Below are 25960 nucleotides of genomic sequence, written 5' to 3'. Positions count from 1 at the left end.
ACTATTATGACATGCCCACTAAAGCCCAGAAAAAATACTGGTTCTTCGAAGATAAAAACACGCCCATGTCTATGCGAAAATCATGATCCGTAATGAACAGAATGGTGACTGCCTTCTTGACTGTAAGGGGAGTTGTGGATGGGGTGGTGCTGGAAACACAGAAGACAGTCGCCGCGAAGTGGTACACCGAGGAGTGCCTGCCCAGAGTAGTTAAAGCTCTCTCATGGTCAGACACTTAGTTTCTCCACCATGACAACGCTCCTGCCCACCGCTCCAAAGTTTGCACCGAGTATTTGCCACGTACTGTGTTGAAGGTGCTGGAGCATCCTCCCTACGGTGCAGACCTCGCTCCATGTGATTTAGCACTGTTCCCTCGCGTCAATAACAGGTTAAAGGAGTAGGTTTCCAACAGAGAGGACATTCTAATGGCGTGGGATGACGAGTGTGCCCAGCTCCCTGAGGAAACCAGTTGGTTCGACGACTGGTGTCGAAGGATGGAGGACTGAATCGTGTGTTGTGGAAAGTATTTTGAAAGATTGTGAAAATTAAAGGTGTATTGCAAAACTTTCTTAGTGCCTTTTCTATTTACACTCCAAAAGGTGCCTAGTGTAACTCGTATCACATCACAATTTTGATTGCTTTCTAACAGAAATAATAAATGTGAAACACTATCACATTTTCGTCATGTTTGATAATTGACCCAGTAAGCTGTTCTAAATCTTTCATTAGCCGACCTGGTAGTGGGGTGGTTACACAACGCACTACGACGACAGGAGTTCCTGTGCGAACCCCAGCCTGGACATGGGTGTTGCTTGTGAGTGTCCCTTCATCAGTATCATATCATCACTCATTCTCATTGTCGCAATTAACTAGAAGTGGCAGAAAAGCAATGTTAAGAAACAAAAATTAAATATTCACTCTCTCTCTTCCACGTGCATCACTATTACCAACAGGTAGACGTGGGAAACAAAAAATTGAGCAGTTCAAATTCCATAGAAATACATTCAAGAAAACAGTTCCAAACACATTACATTACGCACCTTTAGCCTAATAATACAAGACCACTCAGAATGTCTAGATACTGAAAATCTTGAAATCATTTTCCGAAATCTGGATCTGGAAAGGATTTTTCCCCCCAATTCTGGTACGACATTATGGAATCCAACACACCTTCCTTAATAAATCACCAAATCCATAAGTGTATTTGTTAAGTTCCTATAGCAATATAGGATATAATTGTAAAGAATAGTGAGAATTCCAGATAGGAATGTGTTCTATATTTTTCACAAGGGGGCAAACAATGGTCTCAGGGGGGCAGTTGCCCCCCTGCCCCCTCTAGCTACGGGCCTGCTTTTACGTGTAAAAAGTCGACCACATTGTCTCTGGCGTCTAAAATTAAACAGCAGACTTTTCCAGGGAGGCTAACTAAGCATTTACCACTCTGGTTTTACCCCCGAGTTCATCACACATTTTATTTGAAAATGTTGATTTTTCTCAAATTTCAGAAAATCTTCCAGCCCCATCAGCCCCTCTCTGCGTACGCCATCGATCCTACTTATTTCACAAAGAACAGACCAGGTCAAAATCAAGTTGATCTGAATTTTTTGCCCAAACGTTTATTGCCTTACAACAGTGATTTACAACCTTACAGTTCTAAATCAGAACCATCTAGTAGCGAACAGTTGAACTACTTGATGAAAACAATCTACGTTTACAGAGTTAGCAGATCATATGTTGGAATATCCCAATAAATTCAACTCTACCTTGTTGGAAAGAAACACTTATGTAATAAATCTTGTAAATTGATTTTGGAGACAATGGTTGAGCTACTAGATATTGAATAGCTGCTTAATGTGAGAACCAAAATTTAATTTTTTGTCACACGGATAATTTTAGGATGATCGATTAGAATGTTCGCCAGCGGAAACACTGGCAACGTTGCTAATGTGTGAATAACATGGCGCAAGGAGAGAGAAATTTGTGGTACTACGAATGAGATTAATCGAAAGTAAACTGGAATATTTTATGTCAGGGTGGAGTTTCAGTTAAACTATGATGCTCTGAAACATACTTACGTTTGTTTGAGAATAATAGTTTAACATGACAAGGTAGTATATGTGTTCTTTAGTATCATTATGTTATGTTTACAATTGTGCATTGCCATATTAAAGCAAAAGAGAAAGTTAGGACAAAGTTCTCTTTGAAAAGGTTAACAACATTGTAGTGATGTTCTGCTCTCAATATATGATCGAAAGGTGTTTGGTTAAACTTAGAATCACATGAACTCAGAATAATACCAGTGTATGTGTGTAGACGTACATTCCAAGTGTTCCTGTCATTACCCACTATTTTCTTTGGTACTCATTTAGGTAAATTTCTCGTATCGGACAAACAGCTGAAATTTCCTACTTCTTTTCATTTCAATATTCGTACTTACGTATTCTGCACTGACAAACATTGCTGAAGGTTACATTTCACTAATTTCACCGAAAATAGTTATATTTGCGACATATCAAGTAAGTTTTCTTGGTTGCGTCTTCCCTTCCGTAACACGGGAAATGGCCGTCACAGTTTCAACACCGTAGTCCATATGCAATGTTTCAACCCCACCACGCGTAGAAAGTGCAACATAAGCGAAATTGAGTGATCCGCGATCGGCACAATTGCTCATTATTTAGCGGTGAGGAGGAATGTCGGAAATGTGTTCGGGAATGTAGTTTTGATCCATTTTAATGCGAATGCATGTGGTTTTCTACGAAAATCTATTTCCGACGAGCTATTGCTGCTGCCGCTATTTGCTTTCTGCACGAGAGCACAATACATGCTATTGCTGCTGCTAGAAGCCGATGTCCGAATGTGGGAAACGTGTTCGGGAATGAAGTTTTGATCCATTTTAATGCGAATGCATGTGGTTTTCTACGAAAATCTATTTCCGACGAGCTATTGCTGCTGCCGTCATTTGCTTTCTGCACAAGAGCACAATACACGCTATTGCTGCTGCTAGAAGCCGACGTTGTCCGCATATGCTAAATTGGACAAAAGGAGTGCTAATGGAACCTAACCTAACAGGCCTAACCTAACCTAGTAGGCATACCTCGTCCCCGTGATGGTCAGTGGGGCTATCGTGAATTTTTAGGCTAACGTCAATGGTTTTTGGGGCTACCCGTGGATGGTTTGAGGGAAATAAAGAACAACAGTAAGTACTCGTTAATGTAAGAAATATACATTATTTTCGTTAGAAATTCATTATTTCACCTAAAGAAATGTTCCGCAATGCAGAATGTTACGTTAACTACATTAACGAGTACTTACTGTTGTTCCTTATTTCCCTCAAACCATCCACGGGTAGCCCCAAAAACCATTGACGTTAGCCTAAAAATTCACGATAGCCCCACGGACCATCACGGGGACGAGGTATGCCTACTAGGTTAGGTTAGGCCTGTTAGGTTCGGTTCCATTAGCACTCCTTTCGTTCAATTTAGCATCCGCGCATCCTGCACACGTCATTTTCAAAACGTTCAACTGATCATACGTATTTAAACGTGTGACCAGTTACATAAACGTATGTTTGGAAACACTGGCCCGGATTACGTCATCACGCACAGGCTACACAGGATATATCCACCTGGAAGTAAATGGATGCAAGAGCTCTCGTGCAACGGTCACACATTTATATCGAAAAAAAGATGATTAACGGGCAAAATTGAATGAACGATGCGAGAAAACACTTCCCCGAACTTCCACAACTATAAAGAAACTGCATTCGGTAAGTAATTTCTCCTGTAAATTTGACGAAATCCGTTTGTCCGATACGAGAAATTTACCCTAATTTACTATTCCACAAACAGATTTCTTCATTTTAACACAAGAAACTACTTACGGTAATAAGTTCCTGTAGCATTGTCTAACATCTGGAAGGTGTTTTCTGTCTTGTGGGAATGTATCATAGCGGAAAGTCATATTTTTTGTTGAAAATTAATTATCCGACGGACAGTAGCCGTTGGCGCGTATACCTTCGTAGATCATCACGCGTCGTGCTTGTGTTTTGTTGATGTTCATTAGGATGCTGTGTTTCCAACAAAAAATACAAACATGACGTGTCGTGGATGCGTGGTGAAATTCATACCGGGAGCCCCACAACCATTGACACATAGCCCCCAAAACCATTCACGGATAGCCCCACGAACCATTTCCGGCAAGGTTAGGTTAGGTAAGCATAGTTCGTAAAACAATGCGAAGAAGTAAAAAAAAAAATTTTGTGAAAAAAATAAAAATTATTTACATCACCTTTGTTCACGAGTGTTTTTTTGGGTTACAAAGGTTGGAAACACTGATACCGAATGAAAATCGACAAAACACAAGCCTGACACGCGATTATCTACGAAGGTGTATGCGCCATACTGTGTCATACACAAGCGAGACAATGCACATAAAGAAGTATCGTAATGTGAAAAATTGACATTACTTTCATCAAAAATGAAATGAATACACCTTAAAGAATGTTCCGCGAAGCAGATAGGTAACTACGAATGTTAAAAGTGACAAAACGAAGAAGTTACAGGTGTTTGTGGAATGGTAAATTTTTATTGCAGTTTGTTCCAGAGACAGGCAGTGGACCCGGTGAAAGATTTTGTGTAGAAGTTTGAGTTGTGAAGGGGAATGGACAGCTGAGATCTCTCGTGTGATCTGGTATTAAGGCTACGGGAGTTGGAATGACTGAGGATCTGCTTGAGAGATATGCTGTTTCAGTAACACTTCTGACTGGTTATTGATTTTTCAAAGGAGAAAGACAAAGTATTGCAGAATTGTAGAAATGATTGTTACATTAAATTTGAACCTTGGTGAAAGTAATCACCACTGTATGGAGTTCTGAAAAGTGCAATTTATCAGGAAAAAAGTAATAAAAGTACCTTCTGTGCTTCCCATTGACAAGGCATTCTTTGTTCAGAGAAGAGACAAAACGAATCGAACAATAGTGGAAATGATTGTGAAAGTAAATTTGAAACTTTCTGGAAGTTATTAGCACTGTTTGCAGTTAGGAAAAGTCCAACAAGAAGATGTAAAATGTATCGTTAGCAAATATCCCTGCTTCCCATTGACAAGGCATTACACAGGCACAGACTACTGCTGACCCAAGGTTCAAAAGGGTGTCATGCTTGAGACCACTAGCAACATGATGAGATGTTGAAAGCATTTTGGTAAATTATTGGATTGTGGGAAGCAGGCTGGCAGTCGGGAGATAGGCCAAGGCCCTTGAGGGCTGTAGAGCCATGGTTTATTATATTATTTTTATATATTGTAATGCTAAGAGCCCTAAACCTGACTTGACTGACCTAACTATGAAACCCCTTCACACCACACACGTGACCTACATGGCAACAGAAGTCCATGGAATCATGAAAAATATCTGATGAAATTAGAATTAAACCCTGTTCCAGCCAGTCGATGAGTAGAGAGAGGTCCTTCATCATCAAAAAAGAAAGTGAGCATCATTTTTCCGGCCTTCATGACAAAGTGAGCTTTTTTTTGACGTGGGAAGTTGGGATGGCACCACTCCATGCTCATCCGTTTGGAAGCAGGGTCGAAATGGTGACACCAAGTCTCATCACATGCCACAACCTTGGCGATGAAATCCGTACTTTGCTCCGCGTACTGTACCATCAAGCACACACCCATTCTCTCTACCTTCTGCATCACTGACAGATGCTTGGGCACCCATTGTGCACAAACTTTGCCAAAACTCAGCATCTTGTAGATTCTGTGTTGCACAGTCCCCTTGCTTATCGACAGTTCAGCAGCAATTTCACATGTCCTGATCCCACGATTCTGACGACATGACATTATCCACAGCAGCAATAGTGGCAGGATTGATAACAACTTGCACTTGCCGGGTCATGGCAAGTCCTTGGTGCTTTCGCGTCCCGCCTCATAACGCTGACACAAATGAAATATGGTGCAACGTGCGAGACACTGCTCTCCATAAATGTCCTTCATCCTGCAATAAATTTGGGAAGCATGCTCACCTTGTGTGTGAAGAAATTGGATTACAGCTCTCTGCACTGATCTGGAGGAATCCATAATGCACCCGTCCATGCAAAACAACTCTCGCCAACTAAGGAAACAGCAGGTGAAACTGTTTGCCACACCTGCAAACTAGGACAAACAACGTGCCATAAGGGCATACCTTATATAAAGAAAAATAAATGTAAAACCAAAACCATTAGCATAAATCGGTAAATGAACTTTCATGCCTTAAAATCGCATATTACACAAAGTTCGTTCCAAAGTTAATTGTAACACAAACTGCCTTTATTTTTGCACCAACCTAATAGTTTATAAAGATATGGTACCTACAATATGAAGTTCAATGAGCCTCTCCAATTTTATTTTTTATTTTTTTTCAGGCCAAAAAAGCCAAGAAGGGGCATGTACATTAAAGATACTATATTTTCAATTCTGAATGGGGTAGGAATACTTGAACGATGTCTTGCTTTCAGTATTTTATAATTTGTTTTTGAACAAATTACTCTTTTGATGGGTTTCATATATAGTTCAGTCTTCTTTTGTATTATAAAATGTGTTGTTCAGTAGTCAAATACTTGCCATATTTTTCATGCCACCAGAATTGTTTTTTACCTTGTTTTTGTACAGAAATGTAACTTATGCTAGTCAACTTCTCTTTCCAGAAAAACAGCAGCAATGGAGCTAATGGAAGACATGAAACCTCAGCAGTAAGTGTGTTTTATAATTTATATATTTCTTAAGTTTTCCAAAATTGGTAAACAAAGACTGTTTATTTTCAGAGTGCCTAGAAACTTGACTTGCAAAATTATTCTCTTCAGTCAGGAGTGTTTGCAAACTTTAGTAAAACTTATAATGATGTTAAAGCATATTTACGCAAAGCATGCATTAATTTTTAAAATGTATCAAGCACAACCCCCACCAGTGACAACTTCAACCTATTTGCACCATCGCATTAGCATTCCGCTTCACCTTCCATTTGCTTTCGTACTTGAGCATTTCTGCTTGCGATCAGTCTCTTGCAATGACTGAGGTTCACACTTTTTGAAGTGATGTAGCTACCTCTCACGTTGTTTCAACGAAGAAGTAGAGAAAGTGGAGAGGTTCTTATTGCTTGGATCGGTGGATTTTTCGAGTGCTCCCTTCACACAAAAAAATTGTGAGTTACTACTTCCAGTGATGACATCCCTCTTCCATCATATAGTGTTGCACCCAGTTTCATTCGAGACTCTGTGGAATCATGAGCAATGCAAATTGAGGGATTTTTTTTAGGAAAGTGAAATTTTGATTGTATGTTTGCCATGTCACCATGTTCTTAGTATGGCAAGGGGGGGGGGGGATCAGTAAGAACTTGTTATTCTGCTTTGAAAAAAGAAGGGGAAGGATGAGGAGAGGAGAACATTGGACAGTGAAACTGTCATTGTAAACAATGTCTTGCATTGTAACAGTGTGCCATTTTTCTTTAGTGTAAAGGGAAAATAATGTATTTGCTGACAGTTTCATGACTTTAATAAACAAATCACATTGATTCAGAGTGTGTATTTAATCAACACAAGCTGAAGTAATACACATTAAGAATAAGTATTTGGTCTAGGAATTAATTCGTGCACCTGGACAAGAGATGGCGTAACGAGCGTATTGTTGGCGTAACGAGCGTATTGTCCCACAGTTCCGTGTATCCACACATGCGTTGAAAACTCATGTCAGCGTGCATCGTTCGTAGTATAGGGCAGTTGATTGACGCGTCAACAACAGCATTTTGTAGTCAACTGAATATGGCTCAGTTCGTGCCAGATAAAGTATTTTTGCAGGGTGTTCTGCTTCATTACTTTAACATGCAGAAAAGTGCTACCGAAAGTCATCGTATTTTGGTGGAAGTGTATGGTGACCATGCGCTAGGTGAGCGAACGTGTCAGAAGTGGTTTGCATGGTTTAGAAGTGGTGATTTTGGCCTGGAAGACCAAGAGCGACCTGGACAGCCAAAAAAATTTGAAGACGAAGAATTGAGAGCATTGCTTGATCAGGATTCGTGTCAAACGCAGGAAGAACTTGCAGAAGCGTTAGGCGTTGATCAAACAACAGTTTCCAAATGCCTCAAAGCCATGGGAATGATTCAAAAGATGTCACATTGGGTTCTACATGAATTGAAAGACAGAGACGTTGAAAGACGAAAAACCATTTGCGAATTGCTGCTTCAAAGACAGAAAAGAAAGGGGTTTATGCATCGCATTGTTACTGGCGATGAGAAGTGGATCCATTACGAGAACCCGAAATGAAAAAAGGCCTGGGTGAAGCCAGGTGAACCAGGACCATCACAACCGAAACGAGATATTCACTGTGCAAAGGTTATGCTGTGCATATGGTGGGATATGAAAGGTGTGGTGTACTATGAGCTGCTGCAACCGGGTGAAACTATTAATGGAGAACGTTATCGACGACAATTAACGCGTTTGAAGCAAGCTCTGGCCAGGAAATGACCAGAATGGGAGAACAGACATGATAAACTTATTTTTCAAGATGGTAACGCTCGCCCACATGTCGAAAAACCGGTCAAAACCTATTTAGAAAATGTTGGATGGGAAGTTTTACCCCACCCGCCATATTCACCAGATGTTGCTCCTTTGGACTACTACTTGTTCGATTGCATGAATAACGATTTGATTGGACAGCGGTTCACTTCTTCAGAAGATATCGAAAAATGGGTCTCTGACTGGATCGCTTCAAAGGATGAGGACTTCTTTCGCCACGGAATCCGTAACTTGCCTGACAGATGGGCGAAATTGGTGGCTCGCGATGGACAATATTTTTCTTAAGGTATTTATGTATTTTGTGTTTGAACTACAGCTTCAATGTGTGCGTAACAACCGCACGAATTAATTCCTAGACCAAATATTATGTTTTTAAGTATTATCTTAAGTATGAAATCTTTACAAGATAAAGTAAATAGTAATTCGTAATCAATAGTCTATCAGTAAAGGATTATGCGTAGGCCTATTTGCAAAATTCACACTCAAACTCATCATCTTCGTCACAACCGGCGCACTCTTCATGTGCCCACTTCTTACATTTTATACATCTAATCCATCCATCACATTCGAGTCTGTCTGTTTTGTGGCCACTTTGCCCGGAATGACCCCTTACAAAAACTGTGGTCTAACGTCTAACCTACATGACTTAGCGTTTTCAAACACACATCATTGAAAAGGTTATTTCACGCTTATCAAACAGCACAAGAGCATATAATTATAACACTTACTATTATTTAGCTATAATCAACAATTTGTACCACTTAGCTAAAATCAGACTTGCGAAAAAACAATAAAATGAGTTCACATCTACAAAAGTGCAGCCTCCTGCTTCAAAGTCACAGACAACACTGACAGCATCCGTGGCGACTGTTTCGCCCGGCTCCCGCGTGGCGGAAGCACTATACAGCGAAGAAAACTCACATGGCCACTTTGCCCGCACTGGTCACTTTACCCTTCCTTCCCCTACAGGTAAATTTAGAGTTCCCTGCACATAGCACCGTGCATGAAGGCACAGTTAGGGTATGTGGGGGTAGGAACCCACATATTTTCGATGTTGGACATCTTGGAGGTTATGTGATCAGCACCATGCTCCGGCTGCCTTTATTCCCCACTGGGTACCATTTGATTTGAGGCTGGGTAGCCCCTGGAGTCTCTTTATGCAGGGACGAAGCCGGAAAAATTCCGACCTTGATCACCCACCCCTGGTTTCCCACGTGGCAGTCAGACTAGAATCAAATCAGGCTAGAATTTCACGAGAAATGCAGTCGTGAAGGTTTCTTCAACCTATCTTTAATCAGGAAAAAATTATGACTGCATGATCGTAACAAATGTATAAATTTCCAGGTGTGAGAAAACAGTGTCATATATCACATCACCACAAGTGCCGAAACTGGGGGAGGCAGACCCCTCCAGTTCTCATTTACCCCCTTCCCCCCTATAGGGGGTCCAATGTATAATTTTCAACATATTACATAACATTTGCACACAGAAACTTCGCACTCAACAGGTGGAAAATTATGCAGGATACTGCTCTGAAATGTTCAGAATCAATAATGTGGGACTATCACTCAGTTTGAGTGGCTTTCTTGTGCTTGTGCATTTACTATTTCAGTATTTCCTTTTTCAAACCGACAATAAATTAAGGAGAATGCATGGTATATTGTGGTCGAATATGTGCAAGTATAGAGGAAGAAAAGCATGGGAATACTGTGGTCTTCATGCTCCTAAATGAGCCAGTCCATTGCAAAATAGACACCTTTGTTTCCCTTTGGAAAAGTCAAGCAGAAGTTGAAAATATTCTGTTTTCCAATATGCCACTGTTTTATGTAATCAGGATTAGTATGTTTTTACATGTACAGGTAAACATGTGTGTGCTAGTTCATACTGCATTTACAAAGCTGAAAGTTGCAGTGTTACATATTTGTACCAATGCTTAACCAACGTTCAAAACAATACGTGTCTGTGGGTGGCTTAAGAGCCCAGCAACCCAAGCGATTGCCCTGGCTGCCGACTCCGGGGCCGCCAGACTGGAGTGTCCCGATTGAATAGACCCAAATTCTTATTTCTAATTACATAAATGTGGGTATTTGTTTTTTAAAAAGTTCGATTTGCATAGAGAAAAATTAATTGAAGTTACTTCTCAATGACAAATGTATATTGCAAAATCATGTAGCAATTTAAACTAAGAGATTACTGTTATTTTGATATGAACCTAAGAATTTACGCATTCTTTGACATTAAGGCATTGAAAAAACAAGGCTTTTATTTATCGTCATTAAAACCGTAAATATACAACACGGTCATGTCATGTTCATGAGCCGAAGGTGAAAAGTAGTGGGATCAGGGTAGAATGTTAAAGCAGGAGGGTGACACGGTGGACAGTTGGGGTGCCAAAAATCGACTTCGCGTAGATGAAAAATTTTTTCTTGTGCCTTCCTTTTTTTATGTAAATATGGGTGAAGATATTAAATTCCTATAATGGATTGTAGGAATATGTATTATAAACCGAATACGATAATCAAATTCTGTCAAAAGTTACATGTAAAGTATTATGTTGTACATTTACATAATCACAGAAGTACAGTGAATTTTTTGTCCAGCTAATAAAGTTTGATGAACCCTGATATATGTAGTTTTTCTTGTGTGTACGCATTGCTTGCATTGTATAATTATTTTCCTGTAGTTTACGGTTATTACAAGCATAAGAAAACAGTTTTTCGTTGTGACGTTTCAGGAGAACACACGCTTCCTTCATCAGACATTTATTTTCATTTTGACTAAAGATACAGTTATAACAATGGTTCTTTTTGTTTAAAATATTGCTAACCATACTGTCACTAATGGCATCCAGTTCTTACACCTCTCACAAGTTCCGGTGCATCTCTGTCGGCATCCGCTTCTGAGCGTGCAAAAGTCTTATTACAGCATGCAGTCGGTATATGAGAACTGCCATCTTTCTCATAGAGTTGAGCCAAGCTAACCCATGGCGGAGTGGTGAGCATATCGTGCTACAACACCAGGGGTCCCAGGTTCGAATCCTGGCCTGGGCATGATGTTGGTGAGTGTCCATTCATCAATTTCATCACTCATCCCCATCTTCACAAATGAGTCAAAAGTGGCACAAAAGGCGAAGTAAAATAAAGCAAATCAATCAATCAATCAACCAAGCTAACTCCTGGTGCAGGACTAGTCTTTATGGCAGTGACACGCTGTTGCCAATTTTACCTACAAAGAGACTTGCAGTCAAACAGCCAATTAGGCCTACCGCTGCCCCCCCTCTTTGAGCAACAATCGGCAACCTTAGAATCCCTCATCCATGCAGCGGCCAGTAGGGAAACATGTTTTTGCCAAAATAACTGTTCTACCCTGTCAATACAGCCAGAAGATAGTTTGGCACTGGTATAACGCTGTTCTTAAATCGACTCACTTCACAACAATGCGACTGCACCACATTACAGACACATACCACCTCTTCCTATCTGTGTGTTTGCGTCGTCCTCCAACTACTATTGCAGCATTTCAATGATATCAGACTTACGGATGCTGTTATTAACAGCATGTTCCTATCTTATCCTGTCTGATTAGCAAATCAGATGCCTGTGCAGTGCAGTAGATTCCTCTACTATAAATTGCTTGTGTTTTTAATATTATATCCCAGATAGCACGTAAGTTAACTGCGAGTTAACTTGCAGTTAACTTACGTGCTATCTGGGATATATATGTATATATACAGACACACACACTTTTTGCCGGCAATATAGGTAACAGTGTGTGGTCAGTTTCACGGTACTTGGATATACTATAACACCATGAAGCCTTGTTTCCATGATAACCGAAAACTCAGTATGCTGACCTAGGCAGAATTTATTTTATTTCAACCTTCTAGCAAGGTCTTCAAGACATTGAAATGTAACGTTTAGTTTATGTTTTAAAATGAAATAAATTCTGCCTTGGTCAGCGTCTTGAGTTTTTTTGTTGGATATACTGTGAAGGTTTGTACTGAAAGAGAAGCACATTGTAAGGTAATATGACACTTTGTTCTGTACAATTCCATTGCTTCATTTTCAGAACGTTTAGTCCCAAGAAACAGGTTTAAGATATGTTAGGGTTTTGAGTGCAAAGCGGACGCTGTGCGTTGCCATGTTCACATCAAACAAGCTGCGAATTCACCATACCAATATCTCAATCATCAGGGTTCCCACACACCTGGAAAACCTGGAAAACCTGGAAATCTCAGGGAATTTGAAAAAAATACAAATCTCAGGGAAAATCTTGTAATTGATTAATGGTTCCCAATGGAGCAAAACTGAGGGATTATAATATGCTCCTGTCTGTGGATAATCCAAGCTGTTGTAGCATTTCTCTTTCAGCAAGGAACTCATATCTATTTGTTTGTCTGTTTCTTGTTTATAAATGTGATTCCAGGGCTGGTGACCAAGTGTATACCCTCATAAATGTTACGCTTTTAAAAATTTAATTAACCGATTTCAATCTTTTACATTACGTAAAATATATTTCAAGATGTGGAAAACTCATAATAAAGATAACGTGATGTCTAAAGTTAACCAGTGTTCATCTGATTTCCCTTATTAGGGAGTAGTTTTAAGTTTTTCTTCCTTCTTTTTTTTACAAAATAGTAAAAAAAATGGAGTGTCCTGTTTAGGGAAATATTTATTTTCTGCCATCTTTTGTGTACAATATTGTTGATTATGTATTTACTGCATTTAGAACAGAATTTTAAATATTTACTTACTAGTGCCATATATGAATTATGTACTGTTCATAAATACTTGTTCATATTTTAAGTTTTTGATCATGTTCAACTATTGTTATAGTCATGACATGACACGTGAATTTTTACATGCCTCAATAGCTCACATATGTGTAAAATGGAATTACTTGTAGGACCAGCAGATCTACATTAATATCATGTAGTGAAATAGTTTTCTCAACAGATATGCCAGAATGACATATTTGACAATGTTCCAAACCCCCAAACCTATGTTCCCATTTCTTCATGACTCCCTAGAAAGTGTTGTTAGAGATGTAATGGGGAGATTCATAAAAAGTGACATCTTGAACAATGCAAAAAATAGTTTTAAATTAATGCAAATTGATGTCAGGAATTCTGACAACTTGATTCCTTTGACAAGGATTGATATTGGAATTGGTGCCAAAGCTGCTTTGGAAGCTAAAGAGGTGAATGAAAAGGAGAAGCTTATGTTTTTTACTAGCTGCAGAATTTTTTTTGCAGTCAACAACAGAGAAGATTGTGGATTGTAGTCCCCTTGAGTTCAGGTTGGCGAGAGCCGCCAGCTGTTTAGTTCCTAAGCAAATGACTCAGTTTCTAAAGCGATGTGCTCAGCGCATGGAAGACCTGATACAGGAACTTCTCAGGAGAAATAGAATGAAGGCTGTAACTGGTGATAAAGTAATTCAGTAGTGAAAAGGAATTGAAAGAGAAGTTTTGTAACTTTTCAATCAAAACTGATGCACTAGATTCTTTTTTACAGGTGTCATGAAGGGCAAGGATGACTTCTCTGAGTTATGGAGCACTGATGAGTTGGTTTTGATTTTATTACATGACAATGCATATTTGGAAAGTGGGTTTTCTGTAAATAAGCAGGTTTTAATAGAAAACTTGAAAGAAGAGTCTGTTGTGGCTATTCGGCAAGTTTATGATGCAGTGAAAGTGATAGGAGGAGTGTCAAATGTAGAAGTAAGCAAAGATATGATCCAGAGTGTTAAAGGTGCACGTATTAGATACGAAGAAGCATTGCAGAAGATGGGAAAGGAATGTGATCACAAAGAAAACAAAAGGAAAGAAATGAAACGAAAAGCAAGTGAGATCTGTGCTTTTCAAGCCAAACAACAAAAGATGCAAGAAGAAGCAAAGGCTATTGCAGAACAATTAAAAAAAAACTTGAAGCTTCTGAGAAGTAAAGTTTCTTAATTTGCTGTATCCGACATTAAGTACATTTCTTGTTTTATATTTCAGTCTCGGTAACTTATTATTCCTTTTTAAATTCGTACTAATAATTGTCACTTCATTTTTATATGTTTTAAAAATTCCAATAATTTGTTTGTCTTAACTATTATTGTAGGCATTACAGATTAATTGATATTGTATCCATTTAGAAACATCTATGAAAAGTGTGAAAATATTTCAATGTTCTATATCAGATATGTTAGAAATTGTTTCAGAGTTGTTTAAAGTTATAGATAACTGGTCATCTTTGTTCTTAATTACATGCAAAGAAGTGTAATTTTATTTTCTAGTTTTGTTATTTGCATCAGAAAACAACAGTAATAAAGAACGTGAGGATGGTATGGCTGTGAGGGGAAATGGAGGCCATTGTAAAATTATAGTAGTCATTTACTGTGCATTCAATACTCTGGAAAAAATATAAGGATTCTGGAAAACTCAGGGAAATCTCAGGGAAAATGGATTTGGAGTTTGCGTGGGAACCCTGAATCATGTGTACATGGATTAAGTTGTTTCTTTGTTTTATATAGAAAAGAGACAGAATACACGCACAAAATTTCTTCATTATAAACAACTAATTTTCTCTAATCTCATTTAGTGATAACTTTAAAAATAATCAAATATTTTATATAAGCCTGCTTGCAAATGAGAAAAGCCCTGTAAAAGTCCCTCCCTAGCTTGTGAATTGTAATAATTTTTCAAATTCACTATTTTTCAGAACAAATATAAATTGTAGAGAAATGAAGTCTATTTCTTGTAAGCTAATATAGATACTTAATACAGTCCATACCTGAAAGCTGTACGAGTTTATTTTCCATGTACAAATACGTGGATTTAGTTCAAAATTGTCGGGGAAAAATGCAACATTTGTCCTGGAAAACCTGGAAAAGTCAGGGAATTTTATTTCTACTTGTCTGTAGCCACCCTGTTTATTCACTGAATAATCAAAGTATGCATTGTAATAAACATTTAGATATATTGCTGCAAATGTCCACAATTGATCTATGAAAGATGTAAACTATAGTGTAAGAAAGATTTCTTTCTATTCCAGATGGTTCCACTTAGTTGATCATGTGTATGCAAAGTGGCCTAAGATTATCGTGCCATTTTTGAAATACCCTAAAGAAGAATTGGATAAACAGTACATAACCAGTGAAGTTCTTGGTAAGAAGCGGAATATAAAAAAGGTTAAGATCATCCCAGGAAGGAGGTAAGTACAACATACACACTATTGACAGTTTAACATGTGTGTGTTTGTATTTAGTTATATTCTACTTCTGTCAATTAATTTGATTGATTAATTTCTAAGTCCACTTTATGCACAGAAAGGCTAATCGGGACTGAACCTACAGTTTAAAGTGGGATCCGAACCACTGTGCCATCTGCCTCCACCAGGTATCAAACCCGGGACCACTTGATTACAAGGTGACGAGGTTACCACTGCGCCATCGGGGAGGCCAATGTGCAGTGATGAATATGAAGAAAAGTGATTCGACTAAAGGAAAAAACATGTTAAAACATCCTTGCCGAGGCCTGGACTGAAACTAGAATTTTCAATGGTAGGATTCCAAGTCCAGCACTCAACCACCAAGGTTATAAGCTGTTAATAATTTTACCACAGTGTCTCTATGCATTGACAAATTTAATAGATTGAATATCAACAATTTTATTTGATGGTGGATATTTATGTTTTCAGACATGTACGTGGTCTAGTTGCTAGGGCGTCTCACTGCCACATTCGATTCCCAAGAATTTTTCTCGTGGCCTTGTCCCTGCATAAAGTGGCTCTGGGCTCACCCACCCTCATAAAATGGGTATTGGGGGTGTCGGGTAAAGGTGGCTGGAGCATGGTACTGATCACATCATCTCCAAAATGGCCGAGATCAAAGAATGTGTGGGGCCCTACCCCCCATGTCCCCCGTATATTTGTCTCATGGCATGGTGCAAAGTGCACAGGGAACTTACCTTTACACATGTACTCCTTTCTTTTTTTTTCTTTTTTTAAAGTAACGAAGAGACTGATGATTTTCCATAAATAGAATAGTTTCAAGTTACCATTTACTATCAATGTTCTGGTAACTTGTTTTTGTACACTGTAGAAATGCTGTTAATTCCAAATTTTATGTTCCCAGTTTTACATTTCGCGCTTTGCAATACCTTTAGAAGCAGACCCCTGAACATGTAGAATTGAAGTTTGATATATTGATAAACTTGCATGGTTACTTCCAGGAGGAAGGAAATAAAGCCAAAACCTGCAGATGTAGTGTCGGTGGACAGTGTTTTAGATAAAAATTGTGAACCAAAGGAAGATCGCAAAACTTTAACAGTAGAGTTGAAAAATGACATTGCAAGTGGTGGGGATAAGACATTCACTTCTGAACCTGTAAAATCAAGCACAAATGAGCAGAGGACACCCAATTTAAACATTCTCAAGGGCCGATGGAGCATAATACAAACAAGGGCACAAAAGAGACAAATCATGGGTGAAACAAAACCTGCACATAAACCTTCGTCACACTGTCGGAATTGTGCAGCCTGTGGTGCGGGTGATAAAGTGCCTCTTAAAAAGACCAAGAAATGATTTTTTTCAACATCACTGAATCTCAATGTGTAGGTAATATTTTAATTTTTATATAATCCCGCTAGTCAGTTTGTACAACAAATATTATTCAATATTTTTTTGTAGTTTTGATTTTTGCATTAGTAAATTGTTTATGCAAGGTATAACTGTGTGCATTGTTACAAAATTCATGCTTCAGTACAAACTTTTTATGTAGAAGTTTATATTTTTTACAATTTTTTTTGCTTGTTGGGTAGTTTGGAAAATATCCATGTGTGTTGATTTTTATAACATATGTTAAGTGTACTGCTAGTTTATTGTTAAGAGTTAAATGTTTTGTGTATAAATTTTTATGTATGTGGATGAGGTAGAACCATAGTTTAGGTACAGTTAGATTTTTTAAAATATTTTTTAAATTGAGTTTTTGATGAAGTTATACATATTCATGTACAGTGTGCTGGTGTATTGTGAGGAATCCATTATCAATCTCTTGTCACACAAGAATCAACATTTGAACGTCAAGCCTTGGCTCTCCACCATTGGCTAATACTTCTTCGTTCTCTCTCCCTCCGTGCAGTGTTGCCATTGACATAGCAATGATTCCCACTAAATCCATAGTTTATACTCTGACCAAATTTTATTGATAAATAAATGATTAAGATCATATTAAACTAGATGATAAAATATTCTAAGAACTGATGAAAAATAACTTCCATGTCTTCATCATTACCAACCAGTGTTTATTTTTTGAATTGATTTCTCAAGTTCACACAGTTAGTTTCTCACATTCATCCATAAGCAGGGTGTCTACTGAGTGGAAATTTCTGGAATCGTGTGGCAATTGTACATGAATTTTCTTTACAAATGTGAAAAATCCTGGCATCTAGTAATCAAATTTCGCAAATGTAGGCTTGTTTGTTTGTTAGTTTATAAATCCACTTTATGCACAGGTAGACTAACTTGTAATGAACCTACAGTTTAAAGTGGGATCCAAACCACTGTGCAATGTACTCCCCCCGGCTATCAAACCTGGGACCTCTTGATTACAAAGCGACGACGTTACTACTACTCCATCAGGGAGGTGCAAATGTAGGCAGACAGGATGCAATATTGTATTCAAAGATTAAGTGCTTTTATTGGTTTGGTGAAAGCTTTTCCCCCCAATCTTTATTTGATCAACCTCACTTAAAAATTAATACAATTTTGATCAACCCCACTTAAAAAAATACAATTTTGATCACCCTCACTTAAAAATGAATACAATTTAAGTTTCAAACTTGTTTTTGCATTTAAGGACACCTATTCAATAGGAAATGGAATACAATTTACAGTACAAAAGAATGTGAAAATGACTTTTCCAGAGTTCATATGATTCAATTGTTTTTGGCATCTTAAATTATATACTGTAGAAAACTTTCTGTAACTTTATAGTATTGATATTCATTTATCAAATATTATAAAAATAGGAAAAATTTCTTTGTACATCATACACGTTGAAAGCCAAGCGTTACAGCAAGTCCAGTTTAGTTTATATTGAACACATTAGTACACTGAACAATCAGAATGTTCAGTTGTGCTGCTAGGTAACTGTATATGGTGCATACAGTTATTTTAAAGTGATATCCAGGACAAATAGTTTTTTTTGTGCTAATTTCACACCAAAGTGATACAACACTGTTTGGGACATTTTTTTATGTTGTGTCACTTCAGTCTGTTTATCACACATGTGGTGAATACTTTCTTCAGTGGCTACTCAAGTTTGTATAATTTTTGGTGCGTTTCTTGGGGGAGGTGTACTCCCCTCTTTATAATTGCCACTGTTGATATATTTAGTTTCGTACCTGATATAGCAATGTTTACGTTTAAATTAATTTTTTTTTTTTTACTGCTGTAAAATTATTGTTTTTATAAAATGATTTGGTAATTATTATTAATGGTATTATTAGTTATTGTGTAAATTAACAACAAAATGCATCTCGTATGGGAATTTTTTTTGATTCCATGTTACTCTTCTTATTCTTGTGACTGATTAATTTTCAAGGTCTATTAACCTATGTTAACGAAGGCAGTGGACCTTATGATTGCAAGAATTAAAAAGAGATGTGGAAACATGAAATTTTGCCACGTAGTATTTTCACCGTGTTTACCACACCATCAAAATGAAATCTGTCTAAGCCTCCTGTGATCAGAGTTTCTGCATCTATAGAAGGCCAATAAATGTATTGTGTAGGTTTTACATGTGGACAGACACGTAAAGCATGTATCGTATAGTATTTTCGTCAGTGGACAAGGTGGCTGTATAATTGTGATTATGTGATTTAACATGACTTGTACAAAATATATGAGTTATAATTGGAGCCTAGAAGTTTGGTAAAGTGCCAGTCTCTTTCAGACCCCCCTCGCCCCCTGGCTTTTTTTTAAAAAAGTACTATTAATGGAGAATGTTGATCAAACTCAAATTTTTAATAGATCATGATAAAATCCAACTTTTCTTGTAGCCAGAAAATTGAAAGACACAGCATGAAACCAAATTTAGTTTTAAGCTTTTATCATTCTCAGAGTAATCATCACAGAGGAAAACGTGCAGGTTTGGAGACCAAAGAAGTGGTGGAAGTTAATATCCTTTTTTTTTTCTTCCACGAACATCGTTTACTGCCTCGCACAGGTTCTCAACTTATATTTCTCCAAATGCAGAGTTCATATTCAAACCAGAATGGAGTCTTTTTCAGAGTCTATCGTTTGTAGGTTGTTTAACAGATCTTGGAAGTGTAATTTGTGGTGGATGCACATTCCTTCTCTTTGCAACATCATTTCACCAGCAGACAGACTGCTCTTCTTTCTGATTTCTTTACTGCATTTACGTCACCCATTTGATCAACAATCTGCCGATGTGCATCTCATTTTCGTATCCCCATTATATTTTCTGCTGTTTCCTCATTATATTTTCTGCTTCTTTCGATTGTTTGATTCGCAATATCTCATCCTTTTTCTTGTTTATCCATATATCTTTCTCCTCTATTATTCTTTGTATATTACTGGTGATTCTTGTGCTATAATGTGATTTATCCTTTCTTTCACGTTCCTTACTATTCCCCACTTTCAAGGCTGCAGATGGCTTCTGTATTCCCTCTGGTTCACCATCCATCGCCTTGCATGAATGGTTATACCTTAAGAAGAAAATAATATTTTCTCCCTGGTGATGAATCTGAGAAAGGGTTTTTAACTTGGAACTGAATTTTTAATAGGTTTCTTTCTGTCTTTTTTAATTTTTTAAGGTAAGTCATTCCATCTCATGGGGATAATAATTTATTTTCTTAAATTTCATAGATAGATGGTTTTTTTCATTCTTGTAATTTAAAGTTTAAAATCAATCTTTTTCATCACATGCTTGCATTCATTTTTCTCATTGCATTAGCAAAACAGAAAGGCCATCAACATGCGGTATCTTCTGCAATAAATTATCACAATGATGATCACACACTACAGAGCACAGCATTTGTATTTATTTTTACGAATAGTGAAACCTGGTTGAAAATTTTGATTAAACAGGCAAAGTGTAATAGATCAGTTGGTATTCTACCAAAAAACTCTCAGATTTTCTTTGAATTGTCGAATCATTTGGTTTATTTGACTTTGCCCTTCTGCCAGTTTTGGCTTATCACAAAATGAGGATGACTGATGATATGATGAAATTGATGAATTTCCACTCGCAAAGAACACACATGCCCAGGCCAGGATTTGGACCTTAAACCCCTGTGCTAACTACTCCAATTTGAAAAAAGGTTGACTTGCATTGTTGTGAATGAAAACAAAATTATGAAAAAGTTCATTCTCTTCTTACCTCTTGTTTTTACCCATCGTATGCACTTGGAGTAACATCTCTCCACGACATCTATCAGTATCTCAGAAACTAAACCACAGCTATAAAATTGAAATTTGGTGGAAGTAATAGTCCAGCGAAATATAAATCAACTCAGTTGGTTAATCTGGCAAGGAGAGATAACAATCAATCTAAGTTGACCTGTCACTATATCAAAAACTAATAAATGTGAAGGTTTAAAAAAAAGTTGAAGGCCAACCAAATGCTAATTTAATGGGACGTAAAATATTTATTGGCTTGTCCATCTGTTTATGGCAATAATGTGAACAATTTTAAAGTTTTTGGTATTGTGATATCTTCAAAATTATTTATATCTTCAAATATCAAATTTTGGAATTGCAAGAACAGTCTGTAGTAGTGAAACAACAGAATGTCAACAAATCTTATTTATTAACCTTACAATACCTGAAACAACTAAAACTACAAATATACTAATTAGAGAATGAAATATCTATTAATTGCAAAATTCAAACATTAATAATATTCTTGATTGGCTCATCTATTCATCTTTTTGACATCGTTGCCTTGTAATCAAGGGGTCCCGGGTTCGATACCCAGTGGAAGCACATAGTGGTTCGGATCCCACTTTAAACTATAGGTCCAGTCCCAATTAGCCTTACTGTGCATAAAGTGGACTTAAAACACCAAATCAACAACAAATCATATTTTTGAATCAATTGATTACTCAGTATTTGTTGAAAGCACAAAGACAAAATTTGGTGTTCCAACTGACATATCATGTACTTGTTTACCACGATATAAGTTAACCTGATTGGCTACAATTCACTGAAAAATATGTACTGAAAGAAATATCAGTTTGGCAATTTCTGATGAGTACCCATGGAGCACATGCTGTTTACACAGTAACTTATTCACATTTGAACTGCATTTTTTGCCTGCCTAGTTTAGTCAGCACATTTGCCTGAACTTCTTGGCTGTAGTTATGATTACAGTGTGTGCCTTCTTGCATAGGCAAGATGCTATATTCGAAGTAATTTCTGGAAAGAAATTTTAGTCATAAAAAGTTTTATACATTCTTCAATGTAAATATTGTTAGATCAAAGTGGTAGCATGTAATATAAATTGTTTCTACATGTTGTTGTTCCAAAATAAGAATGTTAACCTGGGATCAGTTGCACTGTTTGATGAAAATCTAACAATCCTTTAATCATTGTTGTGTATATGATCCTACTTTGTTTACTAGGGATGGGCCGATATGAAATTTTGGCCAATACCGATAACCGATCCGATATAAAATTAGAAATGATCCTTGAAGAACCTGAAAGGTTCATTGACCTGCTTAATAAATGTGTGTTTCAAGGTGATTGCAGTGCAAAAGTAATGGCATATTTAGACGTTTACCTTTTTAGAAAGTAGGGCATGGAGATTATCCATAAAAATAACAACAAAATTGCAGAATTTTGCACTAAATTACGAAATATTTATCAATATATCGGATCGGTAAAATAATCGGTAATTTTACCAATACACCAATATGCCTATATCGGCTGATACCGATAGAGTACCGATTAATCAGTCCCATCCCTAATGTTTACATTTGTCATGCGAAACCTATTGGTTTTATTTATTGATTTTATTTAAATCACTGTTTGTTGTTAGATGTTTTGTGATGGTGCAAGTTCTTGATTGATTGATTTGGTTTATTTTACTTCGCTTTTCTGCCATTTATGGCTAATCGTGCAGATGGGGATGAGTGATGATGTGAAGAAATTGATGAAGAGACATTCACAAAAAACACCCAACCCAGGACCCCTGGCATACCATGGTATGATAAACACTCTGCCATGGAGGGCAGCAGGTGCAAGTCTTTCAGTCTGCCATGGAGGGCAGCAGGTGCAAGTTTTTCAGTTACACATACTGCTGTCATTTGGGTGAGAGACATGGTGAAAAGTGTTATATGGGGGAACATGGTGAAGTTATTTTCATTATGTCAATAATTCTTAAGGTTTTATTGAAGGATTTTTCAGACTTGTGTTTTTTTATGTGCATCACCATATTGTTTTAGAATACATCAGGAAAATACTGTACTACTTTATGCGTGTACTTCTTTACAAACATAACTTTAACAATCCAGTTATTGTATGTTAAACATATTGGTGCAACTATAAACTAATAAAAGCTAAAATAAAGTTTGCTAGAAAAATGATCCAAGGTTATCTATGTTTATAGTGAAAAATGGTTTGAAATATAGGAACCTTGTGTATACATATATTAAAAAAATGGGCAGGTCACACACCCACAATACATTTCATTTTACCTGCCATGTGCAAATGTAATGAATGTCACTTGCACTGAATGTCATATTCATATACTTAAATGAATCTCAAGTGGATTTCAGAATTTGTTTAAAATTTCATCTGCTATGTTAATTGAGTGAAGTATTATGTAACAAAGATAAGAGTGGTGGTGATTAGGTGGAGTGGAAGGTAGTTTCCCTCCCCCAACATTTTGCCCTCGCACTATGAATGAATGGATTGATGTTTTAATTCCACTTCATGCACAGATAGGCTACCACACTATGGCCTCTTAAAACTAAGCCTTGTCTACCAAGTAAAAGTAAACACCTTGTCCTCCAATTTTGGCACCTAATTGCTGCTACTGAGCAAAGAAGTGTTATTTTTCCTGTAAGATATGTTGACATGTGGAATAAAGTCACCAAAACTCAAAATATTCTCATGAAATATGTTCCAAGGGATGTTTACTAATAGTAACACCAAATGTAGCAAGCTACTTATCAAATAGCAGACAATTAAGCTTGTGTGGTTAGATATGAAATAATGTGGTCAAAACAGAAAGGAGCAGCTAAAAGTCAATAACAAAAGACTTGATAATGTACTTGTCTGACTACCATGCGAGAGACCTGGGTTCGATCTCCGGTGCCAACCAAGTTCGTATAAAGTGGGTACCTGGAGGAAACTCTAGGGGTAAAGATGGCTAGGTTGTGGCCGTGATCAAGAAAGTGTGGGGCCCTAACTCCACACCTCCTATATGCCTTCATGGCATGGTGCAAAGCACAGGGGTGCACTTTACTTTTGATAATTTACTGGTAGTTTACATCTTAAAATTAAAGTTTGTCTCGAGATCACTTGCACGAAGCTTTATATTTTGTGTTGAGTATAATTTTGCCTTTTGCCCAGTTATTTCATTTAATCAGCTATCGTTTTATATACCAACATTTGTAGTATATTGCAGGAGAAATAAGTTAATGTTTGTTATTGTTTAACTCTTGTACATATCTGTACAGTGATTTTCTTTGTGTGTATGTTTTTGCAGTTCATATGTGTAAACCCCTAATATGTAAAATTGTTGGAGTTCATTGAAATAGCTATTAACTTGTTGTGTATGTTAAGTATGCAGTTATATGCATCAGAGGAATATTTAATGGAAGAAGCATTGTGTAGTACAAAAGAAAGGTGTTCAAAAACAAGATACTTTATTTATTCTAACTAGAATAGTTTTAATAATGATTGAGTACCTAAAACTCAATAATTTATATGTAGTTCTCAAAAACACAAATTTTGATATTATTAGTTGTGCTCCATGAGCTATAGTTAACTTTCTGTGTGTCAGAAGAAAATATATTATTTTATACTTATAAATATTATATGGAAGATTAATATATGTACAAAGATATATATGAAACAGTTGATGTTGGAAAAGTATTGTGAAATCTATAAATGTTAATAATACTAAGCATATAATGGAAGTTGTCTGCATATATATATGCAGAATGAGTGGAACAGTATTGCAAATTTTATGCTAATTGAATGACTGGAGTAATAAAACTTTATAACCAACTCCGTTCAAAATTGAGTTAACATTGGATTCAGTTGCTGCAAAGTCTGCAGTTGCTGTACAATAGTGAACAAAGTTCCTTCAGTAGGAGAAACGCATGGTAGCATCTGGGTAGCCCATAAGCCACAATGTAATGGGCAAACTTTCACCTTCGTTTTTCTCGATTTCATACTTTTGTGGGTTATCAAGTTTTACTCCAGAGCCACTCAATTTAGGAATATGACAGTAATTACTTTTCCATTTTGTTGTTACAGAATGATATTCACGATTTGTTAGTTATTTTTTTTCCCCTTACTAAGTCTAGAGTAAAAGTCCACAGCACAAAAATAATTTGGACTTTTTCTATTTCTTGGTGGACAACATGTGAGATATCATAGCTTTTGCAGACTTTTTGCTTAATGTCCCTTCTAAAGGAACATTCAATTTTCAGACTTCTAATTTATATTTTTTATATGCATGTACCAGGACTCTAAATTCAACTGTTAATTTTGCCTTTGATATAATCAGATTTAGAAATTATCTTTTCACATATTACATGCTTAATTTATCGATCCTGGTCGAACAGCATTTGGAACCTTGCTCTCCAATAATATGTTCATAAGTTCAGGGGACAATCTGCTGAAGAGATGTTTCTTTGAAAAGGATGTTGAAAGAAAACATTACATAAAACAGGTAAGTTAACCTTTTTATAGCACTTCGTGTTATCCCACCTTTTCTATATATTTTTTTAAAAGGAGAGTTGGATCAAAGATAGTGTTACGATTTCCATGAATCCTCCAGCATACCACTGGAGTTAATTGTGGAAAAATGCAATGTGGAGTAGAAACTAGCAGACAATTTAAATTTGACAGCATACCAAAGGTTATGTGGTGAACACAGATCCCTGGGTAGAGCAGTTTAAAGCCTTCAGCATTGGTCGGAAGAACATCAGTTGTTTGTTGTGGAAACACTGCTGCTCTTAACACAGCATGTTTTTCGACGACATTTTGACATTGGAAGGAATGAAAAGGTTCCAACACATTTTCGGCATTTTCATTGCTTCTCAGTTGTGAATGTAATAATTTGAAGGGTGCCCCTATTAGTTGGTAGCATCAAAATTAAAATCTCGGCATATTCTGTTACTTAAGGCTTTTAGAATGGGGTTCTTCCATGATTAGTAGAGGCATGCA

General features: G+C 37.0%; 2 protein-coding genes across 2 annotated transcripts in view; one reads left to right on the top strand and one right to left on the bottom strand.

Annotated features, from left to right (window-relative positions):
* Nucleotides 1–2492, bottom strand: part of LOC145990953 (F-box only protein 47-like) — a 64888-nt gene extending 62396 nt beyond the window's left edge. Inside the window, exon 1 of the mRNA XM_083126531.1 lies at nucleotides 2438–2492. The gene's annotated coding sequence lies outside the window, so the exon portion shown is untranslated. The remainder of the gene's footprint in view (nucleotides 1–2437) is intronic.
* LOC145990954 (uncharacterized) lies at nucleotides 1959–23735 on the top strand. Its single transcript, XM_083126532.1, has 4 exons — nucleotides 1959–2108; nucleotides 6687–6731; nucleotides 15587–15745; nucleotides 16765–23735. The coding sequence occupies exons 1-4, from the start codon at nucleotides 2101–2103 to the stop codon at nucleotides 17114–17116; spliced, it is 564 nt and encodes a 187-aa protein (XP_082982658.1). The 5' UTR covers nucleotides 1959–2100; the 3' UTR covers nucleotides 17117–23735.
* Nucleotides 23736–25960: the final 2225 nt, after the last annotated feature.

Source organism: Lepisma saccharinum, chromosome 8 (assembly GCF_977018435.1).
Source record: "Lepisma saccharinum chromosome 8, izLepSacc3.1, whole genome shotgun sequence".
NCBI lineage: Eukaryota > Metazoa > Arthropoda > Insecta > Zygentoma > Lepismatidae > Lepisma > Lepisma saccharinum.
The sequence above is the reverse complement of the archived record's forward strand: the minus strand, read 5'-3'. Positions and strand labels throughout refer to the sequence as shown.

Bases quoted from the DNA above. Each gene is read 5' to 3' on its own strand.
- LOC145990954 (XM_083126532.1), top strand. The intron at 6,732-15,586 runs GTAAGTGTGTTT...TTTCTATTCCAG, and splicing joins GAAGACATGAAACCTCAGCA to ATGGTTCCACTTAGTTGATC. The intron at 15,746-16,764 runs GTAAGTACAACA...GGTTACTTCCAG, and splicing joins AAGATCATCCCAGGAAGGAG to GAGGAAGGAAATAAAGCCAA.